Raw genomic sequence first — 19,960 nt, 5'->3', positions numbered from 1 at the left:
TTCTGGTGTTTTTGTGAAAAGCAATGGAAAATGCAGCTACCAAGTAAAGGGGGGGGGGGGGGGGCTGACCATAGGCGACCTTGTAGTACATACAGCCCAATTTGAAAACTATGCGGGCCTCCACCAGGAGCCAATGTAGATGATCAAAATTTCTTCAAGCCATAAATAATCCTAACCGCGGTATTCTAGATGATTCTTAATCTAGTAATGTTTTTCTTTGTACCAGCAAGGTATATGATATTACAATAATCCAGTTGGCTCAATAATAATGACTGAATCAAAAATCTGAATGCAGAAATGTCAAAGTACAATCAAATAGTTCATAGTTTCCACAATGTGTTGGAAGCCCTTTCGGATCACAGCATCTACCTGATTTTTCATAGTTAACTGTTGATCTAGGGTGACTCCTAAAATTTTAAGTGAGGCGTGAATCTGATATTGAGTGTTATTTAAATTTAAAGTTGGTTCAAAAGACATCTTACGAGGAGAAGCAAAGAAACATTTTCTCTCTTCGCAATTTAATTTCAGCTTGAATTCTAACATCCATGTTTCCATTAGCTGCAGGACAGTATCTATAGTATTATATATATTGGTTACTGTCGTATTACAGGGCATTAAAATGGCAATATCATCAGCATAACTGAATAGTTTTATGCCGAGATTGCTTAGATTTGAGCCGAGAGAAGAAAGATAGACGTTAAAGTTTCATGTGGCTTGGCAGTACCAAATAACAAGATATAGTAAATGATAGAAAGAGACCAAATTGGCCCTGTCAAGATTGTTCCACATAGGATAGATAAGCATATAAAACCAATACACAACCCATACCAGTTCCATCCCTATATCCCCCTCCTCATGTCTTCAACTGACCTTCTTATTACCGCTTGCTCAAAATCTGATAGAGCAGTGACCTCCATAATGTTCACCAATAAGATCTGTCAGCCTTGTTTTCTTCCTCTCTGATTCTTACAAGGGGGTGCTGAAAGGTTCTCAGTCCAACCAACTTCCTAAATTTAGAGCGTTATTTTTCCACTTTAGCTGAAGAGTGTTATCTTATTTTGTTAAGTGTCAATTTGCAGAAACAAAATTCTATATTTTGACATTGTTTCAGATCATTAATTGAACCATATCCACGTCATTCTCTTCTTGGTTGGGCTGAGAACTTTTCAGCACCCCCTTGTATGAGACTAACGTTTAATCAAAATCCCACATTCTCCTCTATGCACTTGCATTAAGCTTTCTAATAATCCACACAACTTCTAAAACCTGCAAGACCTCCCTGTTCTTATTGAATTATAGGTTTTAGCAATGACCACTTTATGTAGGTTACCTCAATGCCATCTTAGAAACCCAAACAGAAAATACTGGAGATGGCCAGGAAGATGGAGAGCAAAATCACAGGATTCACCCCAAAGAATTACAACTTTATTGATTAAGTCTAATAAAGTTTTAATCCTTTGCTATGACTTTTGTGATCTTGCTATTCATCTTCTTGGCCATCTCTACTCTTTTCCATTCCTTGACATCTGTGGAGATTAGGGTGCTCAGTTTCAAAGCACTAAATAAGAACAAAATCAAATTCCTTTGGCTAGGACACTCAACTGATCCACGCTACACTCCAAGAATTACAGTGGAAAACATAGTCTTCCCATTAGAATTACAATCCCAAATCTTAGGGATAGATATAACCACCTATCCATGAAGAGCCACATACAATCAATAATAAAACAATCTTTCCTTGTGATGAGAAAGCTAAGATCCATCAGAAAATACTTCGAAACACAGGCTTTCCAAATTTTAGTGCGATCCCCAAACCTATTTCGACTAGACTACTGTAATGTAACACTAATTCTTTGCTCTAAAGCATTGCTGTCATGTCTACAACTAGTTTAAAATGCAGCAGTAGGATTCATATACGGACTATGGAAATCATAACACCTATAGCCCTACTATATGAAACTATATTGGCTGCCCATAATCGCAAGGATCAAGTTTAAATTAGGCATCATTGCCTTTAAGATCCTGACAGGCAATGCCTCCAGCTACCTGAGTTGGCCATCCTACTCCAGTGTACCTCCAACAGATATTCCACCAGAAATCTTTTCTACTTAAAATTCCCAGCGTGCAACAATATAAAGTCTACCAGGCAAATTGCCTTATCCATCCAATATCAATTAGCAAAATGCTGGAACCAACTATCACTTACACTACAATCTTGTGACCACTATCTCAGGTTCAGAAAACTTTTAAAAGCATTTCTGTACCAAGACAGGGAACCAACTTGAAAGCAACTGAAATGGTAATTGTAAAAACCCATTTCCAAACTGTCCAATACAACTCCTGGGACATAATGATGCACCAATGATGACATACTTGAACTTGTAACTATGTATTTGTAACTATGACCTAACTGTATTATTTAACTACTAGTCTTTAAGCCCGTTACATTAACGGGTGCTAGAATAGATGTGTCTGTCTGTCTGTTTCTTTATCTCTCTCTCATTGGCTGCTGTCTGTATCCTTCTGTCCCCCCCCCCCCCCGAGAAAAGCTGTCTGCCCCCAGGACACACCTCCCCCCCAAAGCAGCCACCTTTCCCTCTCCCTAACTGTCTCTCCATGGCCCTCTTCTGTCTCCCCCCCCCCCCTGAGCAAAGATGTCTGTCCCCAGCACACCTCCCCCCAAAGCTGCCCCCTTTCCCTCTCCCTATCTCTCCATGGCCCCTACTGTCTCCCCCCAGCACACCCTCCCCCCAAAGCAGCTCCCTTTCCCTTTCCCCCTGGCTCCCGGTATTGATTCCCTTCTTACCCTCCCAACATCCAGGCGTCTTCTGGCCTGCTCCTCTTCACCAAAGCAGCCTGCGATCGTGGTGGACGGCTTTAGCGAACCTCGCAGGCTGCTCTCCGACTCGGTAGCATTTTCCCTCTGACGCGATCCCGTGCGTCAGAGGGAGCGTGCTAATGAGCCTGGAGAGCGGCCTGCGAGGTTCTTTAAAGCCGGCCACGATCGCAGGCTGCTCTGAAGAGGAGGATCAGCGGCGGCGGCGGCAGCAGCGAGTGAGGGCGGGAGGTGACACGGCGACTCCTTCTTCTGCAGGTGGAGAGCGGCTTGCGAGGTTCGCTACAGCGGCTGGCGAACCTGAGCAGGCCGCTTTGAAGAGGAGCGGGAGGAAGGAGTCGCTGGTGTCTTTGGCGCAGGCGCCCTGAGGACTGGCACAGAAGTACACCTCAGGGTGCCAGCGCTCACGAATTTTTAAGAGCGCATGCGCCTCTAGCATTTTATTATTATTGATACTGATTTACCTGTACTTGCAACTCTATTAAATATCTATGTCAAACTGTCTATAACTGACCCAACTTCTTGTAATGTAATCCGACCTTGAACTGAATAGGTAAAGGCAGAATAGAAAACCTGATTAACATAACATTTACAAAGTTCCATAGTACAATATGGAATATTATAAATCTATGTGCTCTAGTTCTTCTTTCTAGTTTTTTTTTAGAGAAATACTATTGCTGTTAGGGTTATAACCACCACCACAACAAGGTTACCCCCCCCATTTGTTTTGAAAACTGGATGAAGCTTTGCCATCCCTCTTGGGGGTGTACTGATCTCAAGGCATCACATGTATCAAATGTTCCAACTATGGCATGCTTCCTCTTGTTTTCCCTTGATGAGCCTAATGTTGTTAGCAAATTTCCCATTTTGATTTAATTTCATAAATCATAGAAGCCTTTTGAAGCCTTGGAAAACGTCTTCATTGAATCTGAAACTATTGTGTATATAAGCATTGTTTCTAGGGTACAATAAATTCTTTCCCACGCTCTTTGGTGGCACATTCTCATCTGTGTTTATTCTCTTGTGTCGTGCCATCAGTGAGCTGTTTTCTTCATCTTTGTGTCTATTATTTCTTTTCTGTCCACTCGTCTTTCTCCCCTTTTTGGTCAAAGTAACTCTTTTCTTTCGTTGTTATATAATTTTCTAACTTGTTGCTTCTCTACTTTATTGCTTTCTCTCTCTTTTGTTTTAATCTCACTTCTATGCATTCATTCTCTGCCACTATGCATCATTTTTGTATCATGCTATTCACAAAAGTAAGTTCAAGGAATGGAGGACTATTTTTATATTATGCATTAGGAAGGCCTACATAACACAAACCCTTCTAGTTCAATAGGAACGTCAGTCTTGAACCAGTGGGTTTATGCACCCTCATCTGCAGGGTGTGTGTATAAAGCAGGGGTGACCAACCTTTTGGCTTCTCTGGGCCGCACTGGCCGAAAAAAATGTTTCTGGGGCCGCGCAAATGCTGCAGCAAAACAGAGGAGGGAGCCGGCCAGATAGTAAACATCTGGGAGCAGCAGAGGAAAACACTGCATCGCCCTCGACCGGGGCCGCACAAAATACTTCACGGGGCTGCAGGTTGGACACCCCTGGTATAGAGTATCACTTGCTTTTATTGGCTTCACCCAGAGCAGGATTAATTTGTCAAGGGTCCTTAGGCACACAAGTCCATTGGGATGGCTTAGGGGGCAGCAAACAGGGTAGTGGGCCTGACTGCGTGGTGAGGTGATGTAAGCTTCCCTCCCTTTGACTCCCTCGCTGCCCTCTCTCCCGCCGCTGCCGCAGCCTATAAGCAAATTCAATCCATGCCGTGGGGCAGCTCTAATACTGTGCGTGCCTACTTCCCTTCTCCTCCAAAACAGGAAGTTACATCAGAACTGTTTATAGAATCCTCAGTGAGAAGACTGGAAAAAACAGTCAAGGTCCAAGGCACAGTGCAGAGACTATTAGAACTGGCAACTATCAAGGCCTTACCAGATATAGAATCAGGATTGTGCAAATACTCCATATACTTCATTGTGCCCAAAAGAGGCTCAGAAAAATGGAGGCTGATTCTGGACCTGAAGTCAAAAAATGCCATCCTTAAGGTCCCGTGCTTCCACATGGAAATGGGTCAGTCTTTGCCTTGGTGGTGCTGGGGGAGAAAGTATTTGAGGTTCCATGTTCTGGAACAATAATTCCAGTTCTCTGCCCTGTCATTTGGGCTAGTTACACCACCACAAACCTTCACCAAGGTGATGGCTATAGTGGCAGCTTACCTCCGGCCTACCTCTACAAGGAGGGTATACAAGTATATCCATATCTGGATGATTAGTTGTTTCGAGCCCCGTCCACAAATTCTAGCCATATGCTTAGTGGAATTCTATCGAAGAAGGGTTACCACAAAATGTTCAGTAACAAAAAAAATCAATGTTGTAAACCCCAATGATTGCAGAGCTGTATAATTCGGCAGTGGCAATGTTTTGATAGTGTTTTCTGAGCGGCTGCTCCTGAGGAAGCTTTATTGTGAAATGGTGGGCTCTGTCAAGCTTTTGCCATTTCAGCTAACTGCTCATACATGTACCAGTCTTTGTTGCCACTTGTACACGTATGAGGAGGTTTTTCTGACTTGTGATGGCTTGAGTTATGCTCTGTGTTCACTTTTTAAGACCTGAAGCTGCTTCAGTGAAATGAGTGTCTGAAGTCTTTTTCTCTCATATCAAAAAAATTAAAGGTAAAGGGAATGGGACTTGATTTACTGTTTTTTTTTTCCATGTGGTTTACACAATCCAAGCAGTCGACATATTTTAGACAGGTTCTTATTTTGTACCTAGGGAAATAAAAGTGTGTTAAGTGACTTGCCCAGAGTCACAAGGAGCTGCAGTGGGAGTCAAACTCGCAACCTCATGGTGCTGAGGTAGCTGCTCTAACCACTAGGCTACGCCTCTACTCCAGTAATAATAATAACTTTATTTTTCTATATCGCCAACACGCAAAGAGTTCTAGGCGGTTCACAAAGTAAGACGACTGAACAATTCAGTGACGAAACAGAACACATAAGAAGCCACAGTACAATATACCGTTTTATAAAACATAGTAACATAGTAACATAGTAGATGACGGCAGATAAAGACCCGAATGGTCCATCCAGTCTGCCCAACCTGATTCAATTTAAATTTTTTTTTTTTTCTTCTTAGCTATTTCTGGGCAAGAATCCAAAGCTTTACCCGGTACTATGCTTGGGTTCCAACTGCCGAAATCTCTGTTAAGACTTACTCCAGCCCATCTACACCCTCCCAGCCATTGAAGCCCTCCCCTGCCCATCCTCCACCAAACGGCCATGCACAGACACAGACCGTACAAGTCTGCCCAGTAACTGGCCTAGTTCAATATTTAATATTATTTTCTGATTCTAAATCTTCTGTGTTCATCCCACGCTTCTTTGAACTCAGTCACAGTTTTACTCTCCACCACCTCTCTCGGGAGCGCATTCCAGGCATCCACCACCCTCTCCGTAAAGTAGAATTTCCTAACATTACCCCTGAATCTACCACCTCTCAACCTCAAATTATGTCCTCTGGTTTTACCATTTTCCTTTCTCTGGAAAAGATTTTGTTCTACGTTAATACCCTTTAAGTATTTGAACGTCTGAATCATATCTCCCCTGTCTCTCCTTTCCTCTAGGGTATACATATTCAGGGCTTCCAGTCTCTCCTCATACGTCTTCTGGCGCAAGCCTCCTATCATTTTCGTCGCCCTCCTCTGGACCGCCTCAAGTCTTCTTACGTCTTTCGCCAGATACGGTCTCCAAAACTGAACACAATACTCCAAGTGGGGCCTCACCAATGACCTGTACAGGGGCATCAACACCTTCTTCCTTCTACTGACTACGCCTCTCTTTATACAGCCCAGAATCCTTCTGGCAGCAGCCACTGCCTTGTCACACTGTGTTTTCGCCTTTAGATCTTCGGACACTATCACCCCAAGGTCCCTCTCCCCGTCCGTGCATATCAGCTTCTCTCCTCCCAGCATATACGGTTCCTTCCTATTATTAATCCCCAAATGCATTACTCTGCATTTCTTTGCATTGAATTTTAGTTGCCAGGCATTAGACCATTCCTCTAACTTTTGCAGATCCTTTTTCATATTTTCCACTCCCTCTTCGGTGTCTACTCTGTTACAAATCTTGGTATCATCTGCAAAAAGGCACACTTTTCCTTCTAACCCTTCAGCAATGTCACCTACATACATATTGAACAGGATTGGCCCCAGCACCGAACCCTGAGGTAATCCACTAGTCACCTTTCCTTCCTTCGAGCGACTTCCATTTACCACCACCCTCTGGCGTCTGTCCGACAGCCAGTTTCTGACCCAGTTCACCACTTTGGGTCCTAACTTCAGCCCTTCAAGTTTGTTCAACAGCCTCCTATGAGGAACTGTATCAAAGGCTTTGCTGAAATCCAAGTAAATTACATCTAGCATATGTCCTCGATCCAGCTCTCTGGTCACCCAATCAAAAAATTCAATCAGGTTCGTTTGGCACGATTTACCTTTTGTAAAGCCATGTTGCCTCGGATCCTGTAACCCATTAGATTCAAGGAAATACACTATCCTTTCTTTCAGCAACACTTCCATTATTTTTCCAACAACTGAAGTGAGGCTCACCAGCCTGTAGTTTCCTGCTTCATCCCTGTGACCACTTTTATGAATAGGGACCACATCCGCTCTCCTCCAATCCCCAGGAATCACTCCCGTCTCCAGAGATTTGTTGAACAAGTCTTTAATAGGACTCGCCAGAACCTCTCTGAACTCCCTTAGTATCCTGGGATGGATCCCGTCTGGTCCCATCGCTTTGTCCACCTTCAGTTTTTCAAGTTGCTCATAAACACCCTCCTCCGTGAACGGCGCAGAATCTACTCCATTTTCTCGTGTAACTTTGCCAGAAAATCTCGGTCCTTCTCCAGGATTTTCTTCTGTGAACACAGAACAGAAGTATTTGTTTAGCACATTTGCTTTCTCCTCATCACTCTCCACATATTTGTTCCCAGCATCTTTTAGCCTAGCAATTCCATTTTTTATCTTCCTCCTTTCACTTATATATCTGAAAAATTTTTAATCTCCCTTTTTTACATTTTTAGCCATTTGTTCTTCCGCCTGTGCCTTCGCCAAACGTATCTCTCTCTTGGCTTCTTTCAGTTTCACCCTGTAGTCCTTTCTGCTCTCCTCTTGGGTTTTTTTTATATTTCATGAACGCCAACTCTTTCGCCTTTATTTTCTCAGCCACTAGGTTGGAGAACCATATCGGCTTCCTTTTTCTCTTGTTTTTATTGATTTTCTTCACATAAAGGTCCGTAGCCATTTTTATCGCTCCTTTCAGCTTAGACCACTGTCTTTCCACTTCTCTTATGTCCTCCCATCCTAACAGCTCTTTCTTCAGGTACTTTCCCATTGCATTAAAGTTCGTATGTTTGAAATCTAGGACTTTAAGTATCGTGCGGCCGCTCTCCACTTTAGCCGTTATATCAAACCAAACCGTTTGATGATCGCTACTACCCAGGTGAGCACCCACTCGAACATTAGAGATACTCTCTCCATTTGTGAGGACCAGATCCAATATCGCTTTTTCCCTTGTGGGTTCCGTCACCATTTGTCTGAGCAGAGCCTCTTGAAAGGCATCCACAATCTCCCTACTTCTTTCCGATTCCGCAGACGGAACATTCCAGTCCGCATCCGGCAGGTTGAAATCTCCCAACAGCAGAACCTCCTCTTTCCTTCCAAACTTTTGGATATCCACAATCAGATCCTTATCAATTTGCTGTGATTGAGTCGGAGGTCTGTAGACTACACCCACGTAGATAGAAGTTCCATCTTCTCTTTTCAGAGCAATCCATATTGCTTCTTCCTCTCCCCAGGTCCCTTGCATTTCGGTCGCTTGGATATTGATCTTTACATAGAGAGCTACTCCTCCACCTTTATGACCATCTCTGTCCTTCCTAAAAAGATTATATCCCGGTATGTTTGCATCCCATCCATGTGATTCACTGAACCATGTCTCTGTGATAGCAACAATATCTAGATCTGCCTCTAATATCAGGGCTTGTAGATCATGAACTTTGTTGCTTAGACTGCGAGCATTTGTGGTCATCGCTTTCCAGCTATTTTTCAGCGATAATCTCCTTTTTCGTATGGATTTTTGTGTCGTTTAACTTTCCGTTGCAATACTAAGAAATGAGTTGCTGATATTGCTTATGTTGCAGCCTTTACTACTATCACATCTTTTCTTTTGACGGGGGTGGTCTCTATAATTGTCCTTCGTACATACACCACCCCCACCTTCTAGTTTAAATGCCTAGAAAAATATTGTCTAAATTTCTCTGCAAGGTTTCTTTTTCCTGCTGTAGTACTATGTAGCCCATCAGTGCAATATAGCTTCTTGTCCTTCCATGTATTTCCCCATCCTTCTATGTACCTGAAGCCTTCTTGATGACACAAGGCTCTGAGCCATCTATTAAAGTTCTCTGTGTTTTTCACTCTTTGCTCTCCTTTTCCATATGCAGGCAGTATTTCAGAAAAAGCTAAAGTCTTTACAAAAGGTTTCACGCCCTCACCAAGCTCCCGAAAAGCTTTCTGTGCTGCAAGTGTGGAGTTGTTGGCCAGGTCATTTGTTCCCAGATGGATAACAACATCAGTGTTAAAATCCTTAGTTTCTTCCTTAATTATAGTCAGTATTTGCCTGGAACTCCTGGTAGCTGAGGATCCTGGAAGACATTTCACTATTTTGGTCTCCTCGCCCTGTGTTCCAAGGTTAATGCCTCTGATGATGGAATCCCCCAACAGTAATAGTTTTCTGTTTTTGGCTTTTTTATTTGTACTTAGGGTGCGCTTGTTCTCTTGAGTTACCTTCATTGGTTCCAGTCCCACCTCCCTTCTGTTTTCCTGAGTATCGCAGTGCACTAGTGGAGCGAAGGAATTCTGTAGAGGTAATATTAGTGAAGGTGGATGTTTCTGTGTTACATGTCGCAGTCTTCCTGAGCCTACTGTGACCCATTTATTCCTGGGCTGTTTTATTCTTTGAGGTAGAGGTGGTAAGTTGGTATGATTTTGTGGAGTGATGGAAGCTGCTTTAATTGTATTCAATTCCTGTTTAAGTTTGCAGAGCTCCTCCTTAATACTGGCAAGTTGAAGACAGATGGGGCAAGCCTTAAGCCTCCAAATAGTATGTCTTGGAATTAAAGCACCACAGTGATTGCATAGAATAAAGGTCATCTTGATTGGTTGTGAAGTGACTTGATTTGAGTAGTCCTGATTATATGGGTCTCTATATATGAATAGTGGTCCCTGGGGTTGGTGGGACTATAAGTAAGACTACTAGTAAGACAGAAATATAGGCTCTATACCACCTAAAACTCAGTATTTTAAACAAAAATGCAGTTTCTTTCAGTGCTACCCTAAAACACAGGATTTATAACAGGATTTTCCCTACTTTAGTCACCCTGAGCCACAGGCACCAGAAATATAGGCTCTATACCACCTAAAACACAGTATTTTAAACAAAAATGCAGGAAGAGGAAATAAGATTTAACAGAGGAAAGAGAAGGATTTATTTTTTTGTGCTTTTTTATATTTTTTTAGTAAGAAACAGGGAGGAGAAGAGAAATTAAGCAGATATAATGCTGAAAACCAGTCAAAAGAGCAGAATATGAAATGCTGAGTAACTTAGCTTTTAGATGTTCACAGGGCAGCCTTGTTCACAGTAATGTCCCAAAGATAATGCAATTAACCTTAGAAGTAAAAAACTATAGTATGAATACTATAATATAATCATCGATCAAGTAATACATTTTTTAAACAAATAAGTCTTAACTAATTTCCTGAAAATGCAATAAGTTGTAGCCTGTCGAATCATATCATCTAACCAAACTTGAAATTTACCTGCTTGATAGGCCAAGGTTCTATCAAAAAACTTTTTATAACGGCAATTTTTTTGGGATTAGGAAAAGTAAATAAACCAGAGCGCCGAGTAGACTTAGTCGGATTATACAATTCAAAGTGAGAAAAAAGGTAAGATGGAGATAATTCAGATAGCAATTTAGAACAAATGCAAGCAAATTTTGAAAAGTATTCTAGCTTCTATTGGCAACCAGTGCAGTTGACGGTAGTAAGGGCTGACATGTTCCTGTTTTTTCAACCCGAAGATTAAACGGACAGCTGATAAGTAGAAAGATGAAGGGGTTTTTTTAGGGGGCGGGAGGATTTACAGTATTGATTATTATCAGTGGTATTCTATAACAGAGGCACACAATTTACTTATGGGCCTTGTTATTAAAGCTTAGCACACCCTAATGGAACTAGCATGCCCTAAATGCTAAAAAGTATATTTTATACCTATGGGATTCTTAGCATTTAGCATGCAGCCATACTGGGTCAGACTAATGGTCCATTTAGCCTAGTATCCTGTTTTCACAGTGGCCAATCCAGTCACAGATACCTGGCAGAAACCCAAATATCAGCATTCCATGCTACTGATCCAGGGCAAGTAGTGGCTTCCCCCATGTCTGTCTCAATAGCAGACTGTGGACTTTTCCACTCAAGGTGAGGTCACACCATGGAGTAATATAGAGGCATTACAATATTCATAGGGCTCCTTTTACAAAGGTGCGCTAAGCGTTTTAGCACACGCACTGGATTAGCGCGCGCTAGCCGAAAATCGACCATCAGCTCAAAAGGAGGCGGCAGTGGCTAGCGTGCGCTATTCCTTGCTTTAAGGCCCTAACGTGGCTTTGTAAAAGGAGTCCTTAGTCTTATTTACCATCTCTTTTCTAATAATTCCTAGCATCCTGTTTGCTTTTTTTTGGCCACCGCTGTACAGTGGGCAGAAGATTTCAGTGTAGTTTTTCCTGGTTTAGCGTCGGGTAACTATGATTTGGATTTTAGTTTCCAATGTGCATCACTTTGCATATGTCCAAATTACATGTCATCTGTCATTTGGATGCCCAGTCTATCAATTTGCTAAGGTCTTCCTGCAGTTTCTCACAGTTCACATGTGTTCTGACAACTTTGGATAGATTTTTACAACATCTGCACATTAATGACCTCATTTGTCGTTCCAATTTCCAGATCATTTATAAATATGATAAATAGCACTGGACCCAGTACAGAACCCTGTGACACTCCACTATTTATCCTCCTCCATTGAGAAGTTAACATTACCCTATATTTTCTGTCCAACAGCCAATCTACCATGGAACATTGCCTCCTATCCCATAACTTTTTAATTTTCTCTGGAGTCTCTTATGAGAAACTTTGTCAAAAGCTTTCTGAAAATCTAGATATTCTATATCAACTATCTCACCTTTATTCACATGTTTATTCATGTCTTCAAAGAAATAAAGCAAATTGATGAGGCAAGGCCTCCCTTGGCTGATCCCATGCTGACTCTGTCCCATTAAAACATGTTTGTCTATATATTCCATTATTATATTCTTTATAATAGTTTCCACTATTTTGCCCACCACTGAAGTCAGGCTTACTAGTCTGTAATTTTCTGGATCGCCCCTGGAACCCATTTTCAAGATTGGCATTACATTGACCACCCTTCAATCTTCAGATACTATCGATGATTTTAGTGACAGGTTACATGGCAGATCAGAGAGCTGTATATTTGTGTAGAAATTTCTCTCTGTACAAAACTTTATTTCTTGAATCTTACTTGGTCATAAAGTATTTTTAAATAGCAGTGTGATTGCTATGGAAAATTAGCTTTTTATAAATAGTTTGAAGATTACTCCACTAGAGGAGAGGGTTCCATGGATAGCTGGACTCACAATTTAAGAATTTCGATTGATTCTACTTTCTGTCTTTTTTTCCTTCTAGGTAAATGCATATGAAAGCACAGATTTATTTTCAGTGTGTGATGATTCTACAGTGCTGGTTGAGTGTTTGAGCCAGGATCGCTTGGGCGTGAATATCACATGGAGGGCTCAACTTGAAGACATCCCAGTAGCCGCTCTCCCTGATTTACATGACATTGGTAAGTTTTTTTTCTGAATAGGGCAATGGAACAGCATGAGCAGGGTTTGGAGTTGGGCTTGTGCACATATAGCCAGCCATAGGATTGCCAGACGTCCGGGAAAACCTGGACATATCATGTCCAGGTGCCCAGACGATATTGTTAAAAATGCAGAGACTGTCTGGGTTTAGCTAGCTCTCCCGATTCCCCCACCTATCTTCTCCCTGGGCCTGGCCGCTGTAATTTAATCTTCAGGCAGCTGGCAGCAGCTGCCTCCAGCCTACCTCAGAAGCTGCCTCTCTGCAGGTCCCGCCTAGGCTGGAACAGGAAGTCGCTGTAGAGAGGCAGCTTCTGGAAGAGGCCGGCAGCAGCAGGCTCACATCCTTCCTGCTGCCTGAAGATTAAGTTACAGTGGCTGGGCCCGGGAAGGAGGTAGGTGGGGGAGCAGCATCAGATATTAGAGGAGGGAAGTGAGGGGGGGCGCTAGAAAACCAGCATGGAGGGAGGGAGGGGACTGGAGAAACAGCATGGAAGAGGCTGGAGAATCAGCATGGATGAATGGAGGGAGGGAGAAACAGCATGGAGGGAGGGCTAGTAGAGAAGCATTGTAGAAAGGAGAGAGTGCTGGAGAAAAGAGCATAGTTTAGGGGAGGTTGGAAGGAGAGAGAGGGGCACTCGTCGGTGGGGGAGAAGGGCTAAAGGGAGAGAGAGAAGCACTAAAAGGGTACAGAGAAGGGGAATCAAAAAAATGGGTGGAGTGTGGGCGGGGATGTGGGTGGAGTATGAATGGGGCTATGGGTAGAGTGTAGGCGGGGTCATGTGTCCTCTTTTTTTATTCTTCACAAATATGGTAACCCTAGCCAGGTGCAACAAAACTCTTTATTAACTCAGAAACTTGAGCCCTGTTGTTTCACAGAGTCAGGGAAAAGGGAAACAGTCTCTTAAATCAAAGACAAAAGTCTTGAGATGGGCCTGTGGCTCACAGGGCCCAAGACACTGTCCATAGCCAGAGGTTGCCATGCCCCAAACACTTGTTGCAACATTCTTTCTCTAGTCAGGTACCACAGTCTTGCCCCAGCCAGACCTCAGAGCAAAGTTCATGTGTGTACTGCATCCAGAAATTGGCTTGCCTCAGCCATGCAGAATCTTTAGTTGTTGTAGTTGCATATACTGGGTAACACTGCTTCCTTCCACTCCCTTTACCCTGCCTCTTATACTTCCTGGCTGCTGCTTCCATGACTCCACCCCTCTGATGTCACTACATATGTTAAGATGGCTCTGATACTGTGAGGGAGTATCCAGCAGGAGAAGTGGTAGCATCCTATAGGCCAGGCTTGTCCAACCTTTTTCTATCAGGGGCCACATTTTATATTATGTAACATTCGGAAGGCCAAATCACGCCCCCCCCCCCCCCCTCCAGGCTTTACCCAGTCTCTTTCCCCTCACCTGACTTCTTTTTTTATTTATTTTAGTATTTATATTCAGGTACTCAAGTATTTTTCCCTATCTGTTCAAGTGGGCTCACACTCTATCTAATGTACCTGGGGCAATGGGGGATTAAGTGACTTACCCAGAGTCACAAGGAGCAGCATGGGATTTGAACCCAGAACCTCAGGGTGCTGAGGCTGTAGCTCTAATCACTGTGCCATACACTTCAGTTGCAGAACAAACAATGGGCTTTCCTGCTTCCCCAGTGTGACTTTGCTGTCTGCAACTCTGCGCTGCATGGTGTCAGAAGTTCAGGTTCATGGTTTCAAGTCTCAGGCCTGAGAGTGGGTCTAGGGGTCCGAATTTTCCAGATGGAAAATCTGGTAACCCTAGTTATGCAGGCCCTGGCACAACAACAACAACAACAAATGTTCCAGAGGCCCTCTGATCCTCCCCCTGGTCCTGATCCCCCTTCCCCGTGTCATAGGACTCTGATCCCAAGTGGCCCAGTGGAGTCAGTTGGGGCAGGAGCTCCCGCCTCTAATGGCTGCCTGTCCAAAATGGCTGCCACAACTTCTCACAGCAGCCTCACAGTACAACTTTTGAGGTGTCCTAAATTTGCTCGCTTAGCTTTTCAGATGCTGGCACTGAATACTGCCAGCACCCACATGACTGTCAGCTCAGAGCAATGGCAGATGAAGTTCAACGTGGAGAAATGCAAAGTAATGCATTTAGGTAGTAAGAATAAGGAACACGAGTATAGAATGTCAGGCGCAACTCTGGGTAAGAGCGAACAAGAAAAGGACCTGGGTGTACTGATAGATAGGACCCTGAAGCCGTCGGCACAATGCGCGGCAGCGGCAAAGAAAGCAAACAGAATGTTAGGCATGATAAAGAAAGGAATCACGAGTAGATCGGAGAAAGTCATAATGCCGCTTTATAGAGCAATGGTCAGACCACACTTGGAATACTGTGTCCAACATTGGTCTCCCAACCTAAAGAAGGATATAAAACTGCTGGAGAGGGTGCAGAGACGAGCAACAAAGCTAATAAGAGGTATGGAGAACTTGGAATATGAGGTACGACTCAAGAAACTGGGACTGTTCTCCTTTGAGAAGAGGAGGCTGCGAGGGGACATGATCGAGACGTTCAAAATGCTGAAAGGCATCGATAAAATAGAGCAGGAAAATAAATGATTTACATTGTCCAATGCGACACGGACAAGAGGACATGGTTTGAAGCTAAGGGGGGACAAGTCCAGGACAAATGTCAGGAAGTTCTGCTTTACACAGCGAGTGGTGGACGCCTGGAATGCTCTCCCAAAGGAGGTTATTAAGGAATCCACTGTGCTGGGATTCAAAGGCAAATTAGATGCACATCTCCTTACGAGAGGCATAGAGGGATATGGGTGACTAAAACTACATCAGGTGTATACCTGACTGGGCCTCCGCGTGTGCGGATCGCCGGACTCGATGGACCATGGGTCTGATCCGGAGATGGCAGTTCTTATGTTCTTATGTTCTCCCCAACGACTCATCACTTGGTTAAGCCTGGAGGGGGAGGGATCAGCAGCGTTCCGGGGGCTTCGCTTAAAGTTAGCCAGATAGTTAACTGGATATTTAATCCTGTCTAATAATAGATACCTGACGACGGGGGGAATTCGTCCAGGGGCACGAACTGATTTAGCATATACTAACTGCATGCACTAAGATGCCTATGATATTCCCATGGACATCTTAGCATTTAGCCTCTTCATGAATTCCCCTATAAGTGTTGTGAGAAAAATACCTATTCTAAAGTTCCCCAAATAACGTAATCTGGGTATACAGTATAATGGTATAGTGACACAAATAGACTTAACTACCTATATTATGAATATCGGACCAATATCTTATCTTGTTATCTTTAACCAGATATCTGCCACATGAACATTGATCAAATGTCGTTTAGAAAAAATACGACCCCCAAATTCTGCAATATTTGATCTGCAAAATTCCTCAGCGGCCTCATTCACAATAATTGTGATGTCGCTTTTTTTTTTTTCTCTTTTTATACAGAGTATGCATTCGTGAGCAGCCTGGTTGAGCCCTTCCTTTCCCTCATCAGCAGTGGTGACTACAAGCTGCTTCTGGATTCGAAGCCATTCCTTGCAGACGCCGCCGTACACTTTGCTCGAGATGATACTTTCAGCGTCTCCCCCCAGGTGACACTCGGATGTATGAAGGGATTCCAAAAAAATGCAGATATACAGTTGGCTATTGGCAAGCCTGGAGGATGTGGTATGTGTTCATTTCTCCCTTATCCTTTTGCAGAAAGAACCGACATTCAGCGCTGTTTAACTTTGCAGAAATTGTTCTGACCATTTGAATAGTGCTTAACTGGTTAAATGCGAGTATTTAGCATGAGGTAACAGGTTATCTTTGCGGAATATTTGCAATTAGTGGTTAAAAGTTAACTAGCAAAATTGCACAATAACTAGCACCTGCTTGCTGCTGTACTAGGATTTCCCATGCCATGTGCTGTTGTTCGAGAAACAGGTTTCTACTTGTTTCATTCAGATCTTTGTAGGGTAGGAGGGGGATCTGTGACCACTGGGGGAGTGTGGTGAGGGGGTCATGTCTTAATCCCTCCAGTAGTCATCTGATTAGTACGGGTACCTTTTTGGCACTTTTAAAACAGGTCTAACTCCAAATGTCTAAATGACGTCTCGGACATCTTGGTAAATGTTCGATTATTGACACAAGAAGCCCAAGTGCTAAACCCGCCTATAACATGCCCCTTTGAACTTTGGATGCACTGCAGACAAAAAGCCTAGCAAGATGACTAGGAAGGAAGTTTCGAAAATGGTGATTTGGATGCTTTGGCAATTAACACGTCCATGTGCCACTTTATGTTGTTTTTTGGACATCTCTGTCTTTTAAAAATGAGCCCCTTCGTGCATGTTAAGAAGTTGGAAAATTTTTTATTAAAACAAATCTATGAAATGAACTGGGTCTGCTAAAGTCTGAAAATTGGGCTAAAAGCCAAAATGAACTGAAAAGTTTTGCCCTGAGTTCAACCAAAGTGCTCACCTTTTGTGATGTTTTTCTGGAGTTCAAAAAAGGTTGTTTTATTTTTTCCGGGAATGTTATCATTTATTGAAGCCTTTTTCTCTTTCTTTGTGTTCTTGGTGAAGATTGTTTATTTGTGAACTATTGTAACTGCGGTTTGTTAGCAGATGGATTTCTTTCTTGGTCCGGCTTTTCCTCTGATCATCCCTTGCATCATGACCTATTCCCAAAAGCACGGGTCATTTGTCTGGAAGTGGCCAATCCTTTATTGGCAGAGTCCCATGTGTTGGCTGACTTTTATCTGATCTTTCTTTTAAGCAACACATTCAGCATATTTGTTCCATGTGGTGTTCATTTACAGTGGCCTTTATTCTACAAAATTCTTTTTGAGTTGAAGATCTGAAGATACTGGAGTCGTGACATTTTCAACTTTGCTGCAAAATATACATTTTGACTGATCTGGTGCATATTCAGCTCTGCCCTGAAGAAATTTATTCTCTTCTGCGAATAATTTTTTACGTAACCCTGAGGGTGTCAGGTCAAAAGCGTGCCGGGACAAAGGCGCGCGCAGACAACTGAGCGCAACATGGAACCGCGCGCCGAAGAAAATGACTGTTTTAAAGGGCTCCGATGGGGGGGGGGAACCCCCCCACTTTACTTTATACAGATCACGCCGCGTTGAGGTGGGCGTTGTGGAGGGTTTGGGGGGTTGTAACCTCCCACATTTTACTGAAAACTTCACTTTTTCCCTAAAAAAAAACAGGGAAACAGTTAAGTTTCCAGTATAATGAAGGGGGTTACAACCCCCCAAACCCCCCCCCCCGATGCCACCGTGATCTGTATTAAGTAAAGTGGGGGGTTCCCCAACAAAAACCCCCGTCGGAGCCCCTAAAAACACTCTTTTTCTTCGGCGCGCGCTTCCGTCTTGCACTCAGTTGTTGGCACGCGCCTTTGTCTTCGGCGGTTTTGTCTATGAACCAACCCTGAGCGTTGCGGAGCACAGGCCTCTGCATATTCCACTCGGTTTGTATCGAGGACTTTTTGACAGAAACAAAACAGGTACATACGTGTATCACAAACACTAATACAGGGTCACTACAATAAGTGCCCAGAGAAACAAAACAACCGATGAAATGAAAAATGAGGAGGGTAAAGTCTCGGATCCCGTCAGTGGCGTAGGAAGGGGAGAGAGAAGGTCCGCCCCGCACACAGTTTTTTTGAGGGCACAGCACCCCTCTCCACCCTCCCCCTCCCGCTCTCCTTGCTGCGTACCCCTTGTCTTCCCCTGTACCCTATTTACTTCCCCAGCACGAGGTTGCTTCCCGCGTCGGCATCGGTGCAGTCTCTGATGTCACTTCCGGGACCCGGGCCTAGGAAGTGACATCAAAGGACGAGCTGACACCAAGGTGAGCGTGCTGCTCGGGCTGGAGAAGTTCAAAAATTATGTGGAACGGGAAAGGGATGTGCTTGTGGCGGGGGGGAGGGGAAGACGGTGGGGGCAGGGTGCCACCACCCCGGGCGCCTCTCACCCTTACTATGCCGCTGGATCCCATCCTCCATCCTACAGAGACAGGTGAGGAGTATAGCAGGGTTTAAAAAAAAAAAAAGCCTCATAGACGTAAAAAAACCTCCTCATATACAAATTAACCCCCTCCCCCCCCCTTTTTTTTTTTTTAACAAAACTGCGCAAGAAGTTTTAGCGCTGGCCGGCGCGCTTGAATGCTCTGTCCTGCTTCAGCGCTCATACTGTCGGAGCAGCGCAGAGCATTCGGCGTGCCGGCTGGCGCTAAAAACCTCTTGTGCGGTTTTGTAAAAGGGGCTAAATTGGTGCTCTGTGCAATGCCAGTAAATCCACCGTTTCTTAAAAAAAATGAATAAATAATAAGGCTCATCTGCGTTAGAAGAGGTATGTTCACACCCTGAAACAGCCGTGAATGTGAAAGCGCTGGCCATGGTCGGCGAGACAGACCTTTCCTAACGCAGAATAAGCCTTTTATTTGTTAATCTTTGGAATTTAATTGGCTTTACTTGCATTGCACAGAGCACCAATTTCATTTGTATATGAGGAGGTTTTTTTATGCTTATTTTTTTTTTTTACCCTGCTATACCTTTTACCTGTCTATGGAGGATGGGATCTAAGGCTATTTCCTCCTCATTTTTCATTTTATCGATTGCTCTGTTTCTCTGGGCACTTGTTGTGATACACCTATGTACCTGTTTGGTTTCTGTTTGGCTATTACAATATTTTTCAGCTTTCTTTTGCATTGGTTTTCTAAGAGGACTTTTTTGCAATTTTTTTTGCAAGTGTTTATTTATGACAAGAAAAAACAGCACAGCAAAACATCAGGCTGACTGTGGCTCACCACTGGCGCAGTACCGCTACACCTACTTTGGCTCTAGTGCGAGAGAAATTGGGCTGGGTGTGTGAGAAATACCGGCTCTCGGCCTTGTTGACTAGAAAATGGCAGCAATATTACGATATTTGGGGGAGATACCTGGCAGTGGAGGGAATGGATGTGGATAGTTCTGTTGTCAGATGAAGTACTGGTTCAGGCCAGGATTGGATCTTTGGGGGTTTGTCTTATTGGGGGTTCTGTGATCTTTTGTCCCCTTCTTTTCTGATTTTTCTTCTTTTCCTCTCCTTGGGGTGCTACC

General features: G+C 43.6%; 1 protein-coding gene across 2 annotated transcripts in view; it reads left to right on the top strand.

Moving 5' to 3' along the window:
• TG (thyroglobulin) overlaps nucleotides 1-19,960 on the top strand; it is a 230,637-nt gene that overhangs the window by 90,075 nt on the left and 120,602 nt on the right. For both annotated transcript variants that reach the window (XM_033933389.1, XM_033933388.1), the window contains 2 exons: nucleotides 12,692-12,848; nucleotides 16,313-16,534. In XM_033933389.1, coding sequence (XP_033789280.1) covers nucleotides 12,692-12,848; nucleotides 16,313-16,534 — 379 coding nt within the window. The remainder of the gene's footprint in view (nucleotides 1-12,691; nucleotides 12,849-16,312; nucleotides 16,535-19,960) is intronic.

The sequence above is a fragment of the Geotrypetes seraphini genome, chromosome 2 (genome assembly GCF_902459505.1).
Source record: "Geotrypetes seraphini chromosome 2, aGeoSer1.1, whole genome shotgun sequence".
Lineage (NCBI taxonomy): Eukaryota > Metazoa > Chordata > Amphibia > Gymnophiona > Dermophiidae > Geotrypetes > Geotrypetes seraphini.
Note: the sequence above shows the minus strand (reverse complement) of the source record. Positions and strands in the feature narration are given on the sequence as shown.